General features: G+C 36.0%; 1 protein-coding gene across 1 annotated transcript; it reads right to left on the bottom strand.

The window, feature by feature from the left end:
• Positions 1–5,058: 5,058 nt before the first annotated feature.
• LOC134658033 (odorant receptor Or1-like) lies at positions 5,059–16,247 on the bottom strand. The gene is made up of 10 exons (XM_063513640.1): positions 16,193–16,247; positions 15,759–15,942; positions 14,612–14,741; positions 13,523–13,721; positions 10,368–10,519; positions 9,637–9,697; positions 9,078–9,177; positions 7,434–7,535; positions 6,193–6,342; positions 5,059–5,124 (listed from the first exon to the last, which is right to left on the bottom strand). Exons 1-10 carry the CDS (start codon positions 16,243–16,245, stop codon positions 5,065–5,067), a joined length of 1,191 nt encoding a protein of 396 aa, XP_063369710.1. The 5' UTR covers positions 16,246–16,247; the 3' UTR covers positions 5,059–5,064.
• Positions 16,248–16,842: the final 595 nt, after the last annotated feature.

The following is a 16,842-nucleotide window of genomic DNA, read 5'->3' as shown; positions in this document are numbered from 1 at the left end:
TAGACGTTCGAACCAAATGATTATGACGGTATATGACGGTTCTATAATAAAACAATTTGGTAAGATTTTGATCTCGTTATTTGCCACGTATCGAAGTGCATCACAAGCGCACCAATAATTGCGAGCCTGATCGTTGAGGTCGTATGAAAACAAGAATCAAAACCGTAACAAAATTTTAAATCATAATCAGCCCCTAGGTGTATCAAATTTCCAAGCCACCGATAATCATTTATATGATTGATACTCGCTTCTTATTGTTTAGCTTTTGTCTTCCCTCATTATCCAGGAAAACCCAAAAATCCCTCCCAGGAAGAGATCCCTTACAGGGATAAGTTCGCCTTTGTACCTTTATTTCTGTAAATATTATGTAAACCTGTGTTGTGTACAATAAAGTGATTACTACTACTACTACTACTACTAATATTTTACTTGTACACCGAGATTGGGAGCTGCAACATACTTCAAGTATGCTTGTCTGATGAAAGACAGGCGGGCTTAATCATCGGCTGATATCCAATTGCATCAAATTGGTATCAGCCGATGAAAATCTATAACAATTATTGTCATAGATTTTCCCTAACACTCCGCACCCTTGTTGAGCTCCGAGAATTTCTTTGGGGAAGTTAATTTTTTTCTCAAAATAATTCAGCGTTGAAAACATAAGCTGTATGTTTACCGGGGCGTGTAAAATCTAAACAAGAAAATAGATAATAAAATAAAACATCTATTCTGAATGACATAAAGGAGATTATGTTCATTCACACAGAAACGTTAGGTAATATTTATCACATTTCAACTTGGCGTAGCATTAAAATATAAAAATCTGATTGTTATTCGAAATTGGTTTGACATTCGTTACTCAGAGCCTAACTGGGAAAGTACCTCCATCTTACAGAATGCTAGACGTAAAAGTACTACTTCTTCTTAGATATTATAGGTTTTTATGTAGGAAATGCTAATGCAGAGTTGGCGATATGGAACCTGCATTTTACAGTGTGCTTGTGACACTTTTGGAGTTGCAAGTGTCCATATACTTCGGCGTTCGGTATCCATCAAGCGGACCTTAAGCTTGTGTGCTATAAAAATAATAGAAATATGGACCATTATAGAAGGTATTACAAAAAAACATCACGTAACCATTGAATTCGCGTGTCCATTATTTGCTGCCCTATTTTAGAGTAACCCCAAATTACAATAGACGATAAATCTCATAAAACCGTGACCGGAACACACCTTCAATACCTTCGGGTTAACTCGATACCCACTATTTTTCTAAACCTTAAAATTATTTTCCCCTAACCGTTGAACTTTGAACTGTATATCGCTAACCTTTAAATACCTTTTGCTATGACAATATTTTTGAGTTATGACTGATACGATCGGGAGTGAAGTAGAATGCTTTTGTATTTGTAGTGATTCGGCGATATTTTCACTTCCTGCCTTTCAGCAACAATAATGTCAATAATAGAATGCTTCGTGGAATAAAAACGGCAATCTATAGTTCATTTATTTAGCATTAGAAATAAGGTAAACAATCTTGATGTGTCTTTTAATTGAAAAACACATTTTAAAAATAAGTTACGGCAAATATGTAACAATTATGAATCTAATACGATCATTTATATTCTTCTGCTTTCATAAGTAATAGTTTTTGATTTTTAAAAGCGTTTTTCAATTAAAAGACATGTCAAGATCGCTTACCTTCTTGCAAGTTCTTTCTAATGCTAAAAAAAAACGAACTATAATATGATGTCAAAAACATGCTCACGTAGAAGCTAGAGCTAGTACATTTCGGGAACATTGTTAGTTTCTCAACTAAGGCTTAAGTAATTTATGTTACCTAACATTGATAGATTCAGCTCGAATTCGATTCGATCAATGTCGATGGCGTATACATAGGTAGGTCATCTTCCTCGCGTTGTCCCGGCATTTTGCCACGGCTCATGGGAGCCTGGGGTCCGCTTGGCAACTAATCCCAGTAATTGGCGTGGTCACTAGTTTTTAGGAAAGCGACTGCCATCTGACCTTCCAACCCAGAGGGTAAACTAGGCTAGGGTATTGGGATTAGTCCGGTTTCCTCACGATGTTTTCCTTCACCGAAAAACGACTGCAGGTAAATATCAAATGATATTTCGTACATAAGTTCCGAAAAACTCATTGGTACGAGCCGGGGTTCGAACCCGCGACCTCCGGATTGCAAGTCGCACGCTTTTACCGCTAGGCCACCAGCGCTTATATACATGTACATAGGTTGGTAAGAGATATTAATATCTGCCAGACCGAGCTTTGCTCGGAAAACATATAAAAACTCAAAAATGCGCGTTTTCCCAGAGTTAACACCTGGCTAGATCGATTTTCGCCCCCGAAAACCCCCATATAGTAAATTTCATCGAATTCGTTAGAGCTGTTTCCGATATCCCCGAAATATATATATACAGGATGTTGCCTTAACACGAGCAAATAATTAAAACATATATTATACTCCTCAAACTATAAAACTTTTCTTAAACAACTTTTAAAAAATATGAATCCTTTAGACTTCCTCTTTTTCATACAAAATAAATATTGCCTTCAATGTACGCTGACATCAGTGTGTTTGACATTGCTTGTCACGCTTTAAACTTAACAAAATTTGTAATACATTGCGTCTTCGAATAAACTTTAAAGTGTAATAAAAATCAAAACACGAGTTATTTTTAAAAGTTGCTGAACAAATGTTGGTCAGTTTGAGGAGTACAGCCTACAGTTTAATTTATTGCTCCTGTTACAGAAAACACCCTGTATAAATAAATCTAATAGCTTTAAACGAGCAATTCTTGTTTATTTATTTATTTTTTTATTTATTTATATATACATATATATATATATATATTTCGGGGATCTCGGAAACGGCTCTAACGATTTCGATGAAATTTGGTATATAGGGGTTTTCGGGGGCGAAAAATCGATCTAGCTAGGTCTTATCTCTGGGAAAACGCGCATTTCCGAGTTATTATATGTTTTCCGAGCGAAGCTCGGTCACCCAGATATTAAATAAATAATCAAGAATTGCTCGTTTGAAGGTATTAGATAGATAGATAGATAGATATGGAGATGTATTTTTATACTACTTGGGGAAAAAACGGTAACGGTATGGGAATGGGTCATTGCGACACTTATTAAGAAAGGTATAGAGAGCTTTTTGTTAGAGACTCACTGTTTTAATAATAAACCATATATATTGCAATATTTGGCAGGGTGGCCATCAATGTTGATTGTAGTGTAATGCTATCCAATAACATCAAGAAATAAGGTTTGGGATAACTATGAATCAAAAAAGTAGAGCAAAGGAAAGACTGATCGGATTAACTTATCAATTTTCTTTTTGAATCGAATACCCTATCTTTAAAATAAATAAATAAATGAATAAATAAATATTATAGGACATTATTACTAAGACTAAGCCCCAAGGTAAGCTCAAGAAGGCTTGTGTTGTGGGTACTCAGACAACGATAGATATAATATACAAATACTTAAATACATAGAAAACAACCATGACTCAGGAACAAATATCTATGCTCATCACACAAATAAATGCCCTTACTGGGATTCGAACCCAGGACCGTGGCTTCACAGGCAGGGTCACTACCCACTAGGCCAGACCGGTCGTCGGCTTGATGAACAATGCGAGTGTTCTTTTCAATGTTCACAAAGTATACCTACCTACAAATCTATTAAATAGATTAGGCTGTTGGGGTAAACACTCAAAACACGCTATGGCAGGATAACACGTTCGTCTTTACTTTTTGAACGAAATTATCACGCGATAACCGCGTCCATCATACGCCCACATATTTGACCCTACAATTTCTAAAATGGTTTTTCTGTATTCAGCATAGTTTGGTGGGTGTGTCCGCTGTCAGCTTTCGCTAGCACGCACGAATCTAAGTTAAAATGAAAGTTTTATAAGTAACGTAACTCGGTTATATCACTAGCTATTTCATACTAAAATTTAATTGCTATAATATTATGCTACGTATACATATACAACTGAGATAATGAAAATTAGACATGTAATCGTATTTTTTTTGCAGCCAACTTCTTAGTTTGGTTTTGGTTAGAATCTGCCTTTGCAAATATAATGTAGTTTCCATTTCTTTGCTTTGTGTAACAATCCAATATAAAAAGTAACTCGTGTACGGGAAATAATAATAATAAATAAATACCTACATGATTTCTCAGTGTATATGGCAAACCTAAAAATACTATACGAAAAGAATATTCTTAAAATTCTACCGTTAATTATTTCATTTGTACATTGTTGTATATAATTATTTTGTGCAAAGAAAGTTTAAAGAAATAAATATTCTTAAAATTCTCTTTCCCGTCCCGTTGAACTTAATAATAATCAATCAGATTAAAATAATATGTTTTCCCATTTTATTTAATAACTTTATTTTCTTTTCCTTTTGTAAGAATTTGATATGTTTTCTGAAAGAGCTACGAATTTGTATGATTCCATGTACATATGTATATTTTTTAAATCTAATTTCTATTACACCTGTATAATTGCATGAATTCTATAGTATTTTAAATTGTATTTTTTCCTTATTTTCTCGTAATGCATGTTAATTATAAGATGTAAATTTTTTTTTGGTAAGATGTGTCCCGCCAGGTTTGTTGCCGGTCCCCTATTAGGATACCCTTCTCCAATTGAGGGGGGATTTAAATCTTCTCGGGGCAGAGGTGTAGGGTTGGAGCCGGTGCATGTAGCTTTATTTGACATTCATAAGCGCATTGTAATCATGCCTACTTGAATAAACTATCTTTTATCTTATCTTATCTTATATCGCTCAGGAAATAATACATTATTTCTCAGTGTATATGGCATATGGTATACCGAAAAATCTATCCGAAAAGAATATTCTGGGATAAAGGATTATTTCAGATAAGGTTTGGCCCAGTTTTTTCCACGCAGTTTAATTATCTAGTCTAGTCTACAGTCTACCGCGAAGCGAATTAATTAAGTTGTACTTTATTTTACGATCGTCGTACCAGAACAACTCTGTGAAACAGATCTCTAATTTATTCCTTATTGAGCTTTTGTTGTAATAGCGCGTAGTACGTGTACGAAGTTTGCACTACCTGCAATAAAAAAAAAACAATAATGTCAATGTGAGCAAAATGTTATAAAAAAGGACCAACCCCAAATCCTCTTTTACAATAAAGGAGACCAGTGTAAGACGATCGGTCCTTAAAAAGATCCTTGAGGGATAAAGTGTTTACGCAGTGTAGAATTTAAACACTTAACCGTCGGTGACTTTTCTGCTCATTACGTTATATCTTTTCAACACATCAAATTTCATACTGGGCTGGCTGAGATGCAGGATCAGTATCGCCGTTATACGCGCCACCAGCATGTGCATCCGAGGCACACGCCACCGCTTTAAATCCACTGCCAGGTGGCTTGGGTTCAACGACGGTGCCGCCCTTCCACACATCGATTGAAACCCCTTTACCTTTACCTATGTATTATCTACCCCTTTGCCTATGTATTATGATTGTTATGATTTTTAGGGTTCCGTAGCCAAATGGCAAAAAACGGAACCCTTATAGATTCGTCATGTCTGTCTGTCTGTCCGTCTGTCCGTCTGTCCGTCTGTCCGTCTGTCCGTCTGTCCGTCCGTATGTCACAGCCACTTTTCTCCGAAACTATAAGAACTATACTGTTGAAACTTGGTAAGTAGATGTATTCTGTGAACCGCATTAAGATTTTCACACAAAAATAGAAAAAAAACAATAAATTTTTGGGGTTCCCCATACTTCGAACTGAAACTCAAAATTTTTTTTTTCATCAAACCCATACGTGTGGGGTATCTATGGATAGGTCTTCAAAAATGATATTGAGGTTTCTAATATCATTTTTTTCTAAACTGAATAGTTTGCGCGAGAGACACTTCCAAAGTGGTAAAATGTGTGTCCCCCCCCTGTAACTTCTAAAATAAGAGAATGATAAAACTAAAAAAAATATATTATGTACATTACCATGTAAACTTCCACCGAAAATTGGTTTGAACGAGATCTAGTAAGTAGTTTTTTTTTTATACGTCATAAATCGCCTAAATACGGAACCCTTCATGGGCGAGTCCGACTCGCACTTGGCCGCTTTTTATTACTATAATACATTTTTAAGTCAAATTTCTTATTACGTACAGCGGCCGCAGTAGGTAGAGAGATCTTGAACATGCCTCCCGCATTGACAACCAAGGCTCGTTGAGCGCGCAGCGCAGTTAGCAGCAGCACCTCAGCCGTTTTAATGTTGCCCGACCATTCGGGGTACGCTGCGTCTGATACTTGCAAACTCTACAAAATAACATACACAAAAGGCTAGATGACAAATTTTCATTTATAGTATCAATCAATCAGGTTTGCTTTTAGGATCAAATGTCTATATGGGACCCATTGCGAAACGCCCCGAATAAAACGCTATATGAACGTGACATCAAGGTCACTGAGATCGCATTTTGAAGTATGAACAAAACAAGAAAATTGCATTTTTGTCGGTGAAATATTGCGTTTATGTAAATAGTTGCTATACAATATTTTTTTGGATAAAATGTGAGGAATCGAATGGTATCCTTACTTATTTCGTTTTTGAAAGATAACAAATTAACTTAAATTTTGAAACTTTCAGGTGCTGTATTTTTATATATTTTTTAATTTCCACAATATTGTGATTAATTGCTCATTTTACTAGATTTTGTTATAGAATTCAACATGTGTCATCAATCATCATGCCTAATATAATGTGATTGTGTGTGTCGTCCTGCAATGTATTGTACGTTGTACGCCTACCTTGCCTGGTGAGACTACTAGAGTAGAAATTAATTTAAGCTTAATATGTAACCCATTCTCAACATATATTAATACATTTCATTTCATTTAAACATTATGACGATTCGTTTGGTACCCGTCTCGAATGTACGCTCCAGTTTGATAGGGGACAAATCGTCTACCATAATCGACGGTCTCCTAATCGAATGTTAAAGGAATATTGGAAGGGACAATATATGACGAAGTGGAGCGGTCCTGCGTGCGAGGGATTTTATCTTTGGTTGTATTCAATTGTTTTGGTAGAATTGAATGAAAATCCCGTGGTCACTTTACGTGCACTATGCACTTGGCACGCAAATAGCACGTAAACGTAAGTAAATATTCTTCTTTGTGAGAGTCATACACAATGAAATACAGTAATTGCCAACGTTATCCACATAACTCGTGAAATATACGCTTTAAGCGAATCATTTTAAATAGGCCTGGGTGTAACTTACTTTTTTGATGAATTAATAAGTAGTTGATACTAAAATTAAATACGTACTACTGTAATTATTTTATGATTTCAATTATAGGGTGTGAAATTGTATTTATTGTAAACATTAATTGTAAGCGCATACCTTATTCAAAAGTACATCGGCAGGGTAGCAATACATCAGCAACTCCATCATAACGCACATCAAGTAGAATATCATTGTGACCATCTCTACTGGCTCATGTGTCTGTAAATTAATTGGCGCACCAAGTTTAAGAAATACAATAGCACTAAACATAAGTTTGTGAATTCGTTCTTGAAAATTACTCGAATTTCTTATAATCTCAATACTGATTTAAACTCTCATGATTTTTACACATTATTATCTTCGAAAAGATTTACACTAAATCGCATCTAATGTCCGTCCGTCCTCGAAATTTCGTAGGTAATTTCAAAAGTTACGCGATAAAGTCCCGTTTTTCTGTTAAGTTAACAAGTAGGGACTACTAAATTTTAGGTTTTAATATTTAATAACCCTAAAAGTCTAAAACGCACCAAAAATACCCAGAATTTTCTTGATCAACGACGAAATTTATTGATATTGATATCGACGACATATTATTAAAAATAGGGCCCGGGGGTGCCATAAATAAGTTAATTTCTGCGTCAGTATCCGTAAATGTGCTTAAAACTTCAACTTATTATTAGTCATAAGCGTCATAACAGCTATTTCAATTCTCTCTTTTGTTGCTCAATCTATCAATCTATCTCCAGGGTGTACCTAATTTATTAGGATAGGTATTGTAAACACCCCTATAAGAGCCAGTGTACCAATAATGAAATCGTGTAAAATAACTACTTATTTAACGTCAGTTTTTACAATAAACAAAAGTTATAGAGCTGTTTAAGTTTGACGTTTAATTCATTTCGGTCTGTTCTAAAATAAATGGTGCCAATACTATCCATGTTGAAAAAAAAGCGGCCAAGTGCGAGTCGGACTCGCCCATGAAGGGTTCCGTATTTAGGCGATTTAAGACGTATAAAAAAAAAACTACTTACTAGATCTCGTTCAAACCAATTTTCGGTGGAAGTTTACATGGTAATGTACATCATATATTTTTTTTAGTTTTATCATTCTCTTATTTTAGAAGTTACAGGGGGGGGGGGACACACATTTTACCACTTTGGAAGTGTCTCTCGCGCAAACTATTCAGTTTAGAAAAAAATGATATTAGAAACCTCAATATCATTTTTGAAGACCTATCCATAGATACCCCACACGTATGGGTTTGATGAAAAAAAATTTTTTGAGTTTCAGTTCGAAGTATAGTAAGTATAGTAGTAAGTAGGAACCCCAAAAATTTATTGTTTTTTTTCTATTTTTGTGTGAAAATTTTAATGCGGTTCACAGAATACATCTACTTACCAAGTTTCAATAGTATAGTTCTTATAGTTTCGGAGAAAAGTGGCTGTGACATACGGACGGACAGACAGACGGACAGACGGACAGACGGACAGACGGACAGACAGACAGACAGACAGACATGACGAATCTATAAGGGTTCCGTTTTTTGCCATTTGGCTACGGAACCCTAAAAACATAGTTTTAATTTGTTAACTATGTTGAAACCAATTGCAGTATCTTTCATTTAAAACGCCGAAAACACGGAAGACGAATAGGAGATTTGACCTTTAACGCGCATAGCGGTACAAATTTTGCAGGTTTTAGGGAACAAAAATACTTAACATTTTATCTTAAACGTTTCAAGATTGGTGTCGTTATACTTACAATTGTTATTTTATAAACAGTCATACAAACGACTATGCTGCTCGTGACGCACTGGCAGAATATCGGCAAGCCGAATATCTTGGCGATCTCTTCAACGTACCTGCAACAGTCGGCTCTTGGTTCGACACTAGTAAAGTGCGGTAAAAGGTGACATTCGGATGGCAACTGCAGTTATATTAACTTTTGCGGTATTACCGCTGCGGCTTCGACGCGGGCGCTTAATATATCACTACATAGTACATATAAAGCAAAGTCGCTTACCGCTGTCTGTCCCTATGTATGCTTAGATCTTTAAAACTACGCAACGGATTCTGATGCGGTTTTTTTTAATAGATAGAGTAATTCAAGAGGAAGATTTACGGGTCGCTAGTAGGTAATAAGTGACGTTTGCCGCTGCATTACGCAATTACAATTTTCAATCCATCACTCATTTTATCATGGAACTTACAGATAAGTACAGCGGCGGCATAACGCCCGAGCAGTAATGTCACCTTTACCAATTGATTGTAAAGTAAAGTAAAGCTATGTATGTACGGTATAAAAATATGTACAAACTAACTCAATGATTCGTTGATGGAACTTAACGCAGAGCACCGCATTTTTGTAACAGCCATCTTTACCTGCAAACAGAAACATTACATGCAATGTACGTAATTTTTCGTTGCTTTAGGAACCGCAGACCTGGAAGACCAAAAGGGAGTTGGAAAGACGAGATCGTAGAGATTGCCGGGGAAGATTGGACAGAAATAGCATGCGATAGAGACAGTTGCAAATGCCTGGAGGAGGCCTTTACCCGCCGAGAGGTCCACACCTAAACAATGTGTTCAAATTTAATGACATTCTATTCTTACTGTAAAATCAATATTTTCTTAATTAAATGGACAATTTCTAAACAATGGAATAATAAAATAACTACGCGAACATAAATAAAAATAATAAGTTATTAAAAAAATATAATAATAATATTCTAGAACACTATCAATTTAAAACTATTTTTAAATGCATGCTAGTTAGCAAGAAATAATTATAATGTAATGAAAGTAAAAATAGTAGAATGCATGTTATGTAAGACTTTGGAATAATAAAGGCTTTTTATTTTTATTTTATTTTATTTATTTATTAGGAATACCCTGGCGGCCTAGCCAAGTTGACAATTGCTATCGCTTCGCCATCGAATCTCTTTGTGTCTCTCTATCACTCTTCCATATTAGTGTGACAGTGACAGTTGCGTTTCGTTCGCTACGTAGCGTTAGCGATTGGCATGTTGGCTACGCGGCCTGCCCTGCTTACCATCAGCTTTGAGATCCAACAGCTGTTCATGCAACAAGCCGACTTGGGTGGAGGCCAGCGTCAGTACTCCGGAGACGAGAAAGTTCTCGGCGGCGTCGCCCACCCCGCACGCCAGCACGCTCAGTGAGGTGTACACATACATCACTGCGAAACTGCAACATACTTTTGTAAATACCACTGGAGTGCTATGAAAACGAGTCATTTAATAAGGAAGGAGTTGGTCAAAGGTCTAATAACCTAACCTAGCCTTTCAAAGATTGCACATACTCGAGAATTTGGGACGGGTAACCATACGAAACCGGAACTTTAGCCGCGTAAGCTGAAGACACCGGTTCGATTCCGGACTCGGCTGTCAGAGGGCTTGGTCACTTTTCAATATGACATCTCATCATCATCTTTAGTGTATGAGATCTATTTAAGTCTATTTTTAATTTTTAACAAGCAGAAACGTCTGCGATCGATGCTATTAAGCTTAGAATAAACTTGCTTGAACTCACGGCCTCTGGATGGAGAGGCCGTGAGTTCAAGTCTCACCCAAGACAGTAATTTTTCCAGTTTTAAATTTATTCTAAGCTTATTTCAGTCTAGTTTAATACATAGGCAAGTTTTGTAGTATTGGTATTAGATTTAAATGGCGATCTGTAATAGGATATGGCAATGTCATTAATGTTTTCTATCTAAAACCTTTAAACAAGCAATTATTGTATATTTATTTATATATTTCAGGGACCTCGGAAACGGCTCTAAAGATTTCGATGAAATTAACAAAAAAATTATGGGGGTTTTCGGGGGGTGAAAAAACGATCTAGGAAGGTCTTATCTCTGGGAAAACGCGCATTTTTGAGTTCTTATTATGTTTTCCGAGCAACGCTCGGTCTTCCAGATATTTAAAATAAAATTAGCAAGTGTTCTTACGTAAAGCCAAGTTGTGAATGTTAAAATGTAAACGTACGAGAGAAACATTGCAGTGATTCCAACACTAGGCGCAGTACTTGTATCGCGAGAATCGTTACGTGACCTTGTTTATACTTAGCACTTAGACTAAGATTTATATAAGCAATAACTGTTACATGCATGCCGTGTTTTCCTGTAATTGTATGCATACTTATGCAATCGTTATTAACAAGTATTTTTGTATTGCTCGTGTTGATTAACCTATAGTAGTTTTCCTACTCCAGCACTTAAATGTGTCAATTAAATGACTGACAGTGATATCTAAAGCAATGTCATTTGAATGATTTGTCTATAGGCTCATAAGATGACTGCTAGCAGTCATCTTATGAGTATAATACAACTGCTTTATTTTTTTTTAAAGATACAAGTTTCGATCATCTTGATTGAAAGAGGTATGTTTTCATTTACAATAATAACTCTTTTTTTTTTTTAAATAATAACTCAATTTTTTTTAAATAATAATTCTTTTTTTTATAATAACTTTTTTTTTTTTTTTTTGCTGCAGCTGTCATAGAAAAAGTAATGTATGCAACAGCTCATAATTGGTTCTTAAAATTCTCGGGTCTTTTTTTACAAAACTCGACTACGTCTCGTTTTGTAACTTCGACCCTTGCATTTTAAGAACCCTTATTATATCACTGTTGCATAAACTACTATTATGCAACAGTGATATAATAAGGGTTCTTAAAATTCAAGGGTCGAAGTTACAAAACGAGACGTAGTCGAGTTTTGTAAAAAAAGACCCGAGAATTTTAAGAACCAATTATGAGCTGTTGCATACATTACTTTTTCTATGACAGCTACAGCAAAAAAAAAAAAAAAAAAAAAAAAAAAAAAAAAAAAAAAAAAAAAAAAAAGTTATTATTAAAGAGTTATTATTTAAAAAAAAAAGAGTTATTATTGTAAATGAAAACATACCTCTTTCAATCAAGATGATCGGAACTTGTATCTTTAAAAAAAATAAAGCAGTTGTATTATACTCATAAGATGACTGCTAGCAGTCATCTTATGAGCCTATAGACAAATCATTCAAATGACATTGCTTTAGATATCACTGTCAGTCATTTAATTGACACATTTAAGTGCTGGAGTAGAAAATAGTAGTTTATGCAACAGTGATATAATAAGGGTTCTTAAAATTCAAGGGTCGAAGTTACAAAACGAGACGTAGTCGAGTTTTGTAAAAAAAGACCCGAGAATTTTAAGAACCAATTATGAGCTGTTGCATACATTACTTTTTCTATGACAGCTACAGCAAAAAAAAAAAAAAAAAAAAAAAAAAAAAAAAAAAAAAAAAAAAAAAAAAAAAAAAAAAAAAGTTATTATTAAAGAGTTATTATTTAAAAAAAAAAGAGTTATTATTGTAAATGAAAACATACCTCTTTCAATCAAGATGATCGGAACTTGTATCTTTAAAAAAAATAAAGCAGTTGTATTATACTCATAAGATGACTGCTAGCAGTCATCTTATGAGCCTATAGACAAATCATTCAAATGACATTGCTTTAGATATCACTGTCAGTCATTTAATTGACACATTTAAGTGCTGGAGTAGAAAATAGTAGTTTATGCAACAGTGATATAATAAGGGTTCTTAAAATTCAAGGGTCGAAGTTACAAAACGAGACGTAGTCGAGTTTTGTAAAAAAAGACCCGAGAATTTTAAGAACCAATTATGAGCTGTTGCATACATTACTTTTTCTATGACAGCTACAGCAAAAAAAAAAAAAAAAAAAAAAAAAAAAAAAAAAAAAAAAAAAAAAAAAAGTTATTATTAAAGAGTTATTATTTAAAAAAAAAAGAGTTATTATTGTAAATGAAAACATACCTCTTTCAATCAAGATGATCGGAACTTGTATCTTTAAAAAAAATAAAGCAGTTGTATTATACTCATAAGATGACTGCTAGCAGTCATCTTATGAGCCTATAGACAAATCATTCAAATGACATTGCTTTAGATATCACTGTCAGTCATTTAATTGACACATTTAAGTGCTGGAGTAGAAAAAATAACTTAAAGGGTTAAAAACCATGCATTACTTGTCGCACTGTGAGGGACTGCATTCCCCCATCAGTGTTGTTTTGTTTTAAATTTTTGTACCTACTAACCCCCTAGTTTGTAAGCTGTACTAATAAAAATGTGTCCATGTGTTACACGGAAATAAATATTTAATTCAATTCAATTAAAGAATCGTAGTTACATGTACTGCCCACTAATGTCGAAAGGGAACGTTATCTTCAGCGGCAGCGTCAACACATCTTTTAGCGCCGGCACCACGAACCAGAACACGGCGGTGGTACCGGCCGACCACAACAACAGGTTGCCGATCAGGCCGGTCAGCTTCACCGCTCGCTGGAGCTGCGCTTTCACTTTCGGCTCCGTGTGGGTGAAGGCTGGGCCTGTCAAAGAGGGCCATTAAAGATGACTCACGTTAGAATGGGCCGGGTCCGGGCCGGAGCTTCCGGAGCTTCGTTTTCTCACTTGATCACCGGTCATCTGTCTTAGAAAAGCGAGCGCCGGAAACTCGATCCAGCCCAGACCCGGCTTGGTCTAACGTGAGTCATCCTTTTGGGAGCGCAAGATGATGAAAGTACAATATATCGATTAAATAACTGAATACACATATAATTCGTCAATAATTGTATTCGAGAGCTGGGCGTTTACTGCTACTACGAGTACGAGTACTACCTAAAGGTTACGAGTTAACCAAACGCCATCTGTACTCATTCATAATATTATACTACCAATTTTAACTGTTGGTCTATACATACAGTTAAAATTGGTGTAAAAATGCAAAATAATTATGATCCATGTTCGGAATATTAATGAAAACTCGTCCATTAAGTAGGTGAAATCTACACGCATGCGATCTAGTGTGATCTGTAGTTTTTGTATGTACAATGGTGAATATTATATTTTTCCTCGTCTCCCGTGCACCACGAACGCTGCATAGTGTTAGCGTGAGGATGTATTTAAAATTCATTATAGCTATGCTACATAATCCGTTTACATAGTTTTGTTTCATGAGTGACCCATACACATTGTATGAAAAGAGTTGTGGCAATTAGACGAATGTTCTCGTCTACTGACAGTCGCATTTTTCAACTCTCATGAGTCATGACGTTTGGTGAGCAGGTTGGATAATTAAGTATATAATTTTTTTGTCGACACGGATTTAAAAATCTTTCAAAATGGCGAAGCCATGGAGCGCGGTCCACAGCTCACAGAAACAACCCAACAACAACAACAACAACAGTTTTATTAAGAAACATTGTTGTAAGGAACCTACCGTCTCCCATGGCAATGAGACGCTTGATCCTTTCCTGACGGACGATGATAGTCATCAGCTTGACGGCTTGCACGAGATGTGACATCAGCAACACTGCCGCGTCTACCATACGCTCGGAGTCGTTCCGATGCTACAACCAATGATTTAAACGAATTGGACGGAATCTGCCAGGTTACACAATATGCTAGATGACAAGTTTTTATTAATGGTATTATTATAGGCCAATCACATTTGATCTAAAAATCCTTTTGAGGAATTAATTCCCTGCTTTTGAGGAATTCATTCCCTGCAAATTAATTAGTTTGCTCAAATCCTAGGAAGTCCAAAATTTATGCACACCTCTTGGAATTAGGCAAACTGGGATTACAAGCATTTAGGACCAGATGAAGGTATTAAAACGATTTCCAGCTTGCTGGGAATTAATTCTTCGAAAAAAGCTAATTTGATTGGCCTGTTAGTCGTTCAGGTTTCGTTTGAGGATCAAATGCAATATTCGATACATAGTGCAATGAATTCAGTCGATCGACCAAATACCGCAGCTACTCTGACCAAGTTACAAGTTACCCTGGAGGCTGATTTATTCTTGTTTTGACACGACCATGACCACCTTTTGTATACTATATATAATTAAAAGACGTGCTTGCTAACCGCAGACTATTTATTGTGTGACAGAATGAAAGACGGGCGGACGGACGGACGGACGGACATACGGACGGACAACAAAGTGATACTACCAGGGTTCCTTTTTTTTTATTTTTAGGTTGGGAACCCCAAAAACACTGTAGACGGCGCTGCTTGATACCAAAAACTACACTATTTGATGGTATGAGTTTGCTATTTATAGCATCTGCTTTTATGCGGTCACCAACGCATGATGTGGAGAAACATAATTATAATTTTAGGGCGAATGAATGGCAAACGTGCTCGGGGTGGGGCACGTATGAGATGGTCAAACGCTATGAAGACGTCGGCGGGCGACAGCCTACACCATGCAGTCCACATTGCTTATGATCACACGAAATGTAGACAAATTAGATCGCTATCCTCAGCAAAGAGGGAAAAAGAAAGAAGAAGTATGTTTGATACTCCGCCTTCTTTGCGCGCATGAGTAGCAAGCATATAAACATTCAACGGTGTACACACTAACCTTATACACATAGGCGATCTCAGCCAGAATGATGAAGAAGAATATGACAGTTTGCGTGACGCATCTAAACACCATGTAGGCCATTCTCTGGCCGTGCGAAAGGTCGTCTGGCATCCAAACCCCAGTGTACTTCATCACGGCTATAGATGACGCGAGGCAGTCGGAATTCTTCATTGTAGCATTCCTGCGTTTGAGAACGATCTGTTGTTCTCACTTCACTTAGGACAACTAGCTGAAGTTAGAACAACTGACAACGCGTTCGCCACAAGACCTGTGTTGATTGCCAATTCCATCTCGCAGGGCATCATTTTTGTCGGTTCAGTATTTGAAAAAAATTCAAAATGGTCGAGCTATGCGAGTTTGCGATGTCTACTGCTCAAAGCTACTAGGCCCACTATGTAGTTGATATTTTTGATAATTTTCTTTTCGCTTACCCAGGATGAGAGGAAAAGAAGTAGACCAATGTATTGAAAATCAGTTTATACATTGTGTTGTGTTTGTGCACTCTATTCCTAGTCTTCGCTTACACTGCTAAAGTAAGGTTTCTTTTTTAATTACGCAAAAGTTGCTGTAACTAAGTTTTGTTTAAAAACTTGCTTCAAAAGTTTTTAATTCGAATCAAATTACACAATTTCATTGGAAAGTTGGTATTTGTTTTCTAATTAGTACCGACTAATAATTCTGATCGGAAGAGTAGGCGTTGAATGAAATACGGTGCGGTTCTGTTAGAAAGTTTTCAGTCAGGGTCACCAGCGTCTGGTCAGGAAGTCATCTTTATTGACTCACCTTCTGATGAGCTGCAGGGCCTGCAGGTGTGAGTTATTATGTTCACTATGGCTTAATTTACTTGGTATTCATTTAGTACTAACAGAGCCAAATATCGTGCCTAAAGTCGCAAATCTCTTATCTCCACCGAAAGGGTACTAGAAGCTTTCAACTTTAGGTATTGTTAGATAAAGTAGCAAATCCTTAATGTCTTTGAAATGGAGTTACGAATTTAGCCGACAATATTCAAATTTCAATGTCATTGTTGCCTTTGCGTTCTTGCGAATGTCGCTCCTTATTGAAACTATTAAGTACGCGA

This window comes from Cydia amplana, chromosome 21 (genome assembly GCF_948474715.1).
Source record: "Cydia amplana chromosome 21, ilCydAmpl1.1, whole genome shotgun sequence".
NCBI classification, from domain to species: Eukaryota; Metazoa; Arthropoda; class Insecta; order Lepidoptera; family Tortricidae; genus Cydia; species Cydia amplana.
This window is presented reverse-complemented; position numbering and strand designations above follow the sequence as displayed.

Bases quoted from the DNA above. Each gene is read 5' to 3' on its own strand.
- LOC134658033 (XM_063513640.1), bottom strand. From the start codon at position 16,245: ATGTATAAACTGATTTTCAATACATTGGTCTACTTCTTTTCCTCTCAT. The intron at 9,698-10,367 runs GTAAGCAGGGCA...TTCTGTTTGCAG, and splicing joins GTTGGATCTCAAAGCTGATG to GTAAAGATGGCTGTTACAAA. The intron at 6,343-7,433 runs GTATGCGCTTAC...GTTATTTTGTAG, and splicing joins CCGATGTACTTTTGAATAAG to AGTTTGCAAGTATCAGACGC.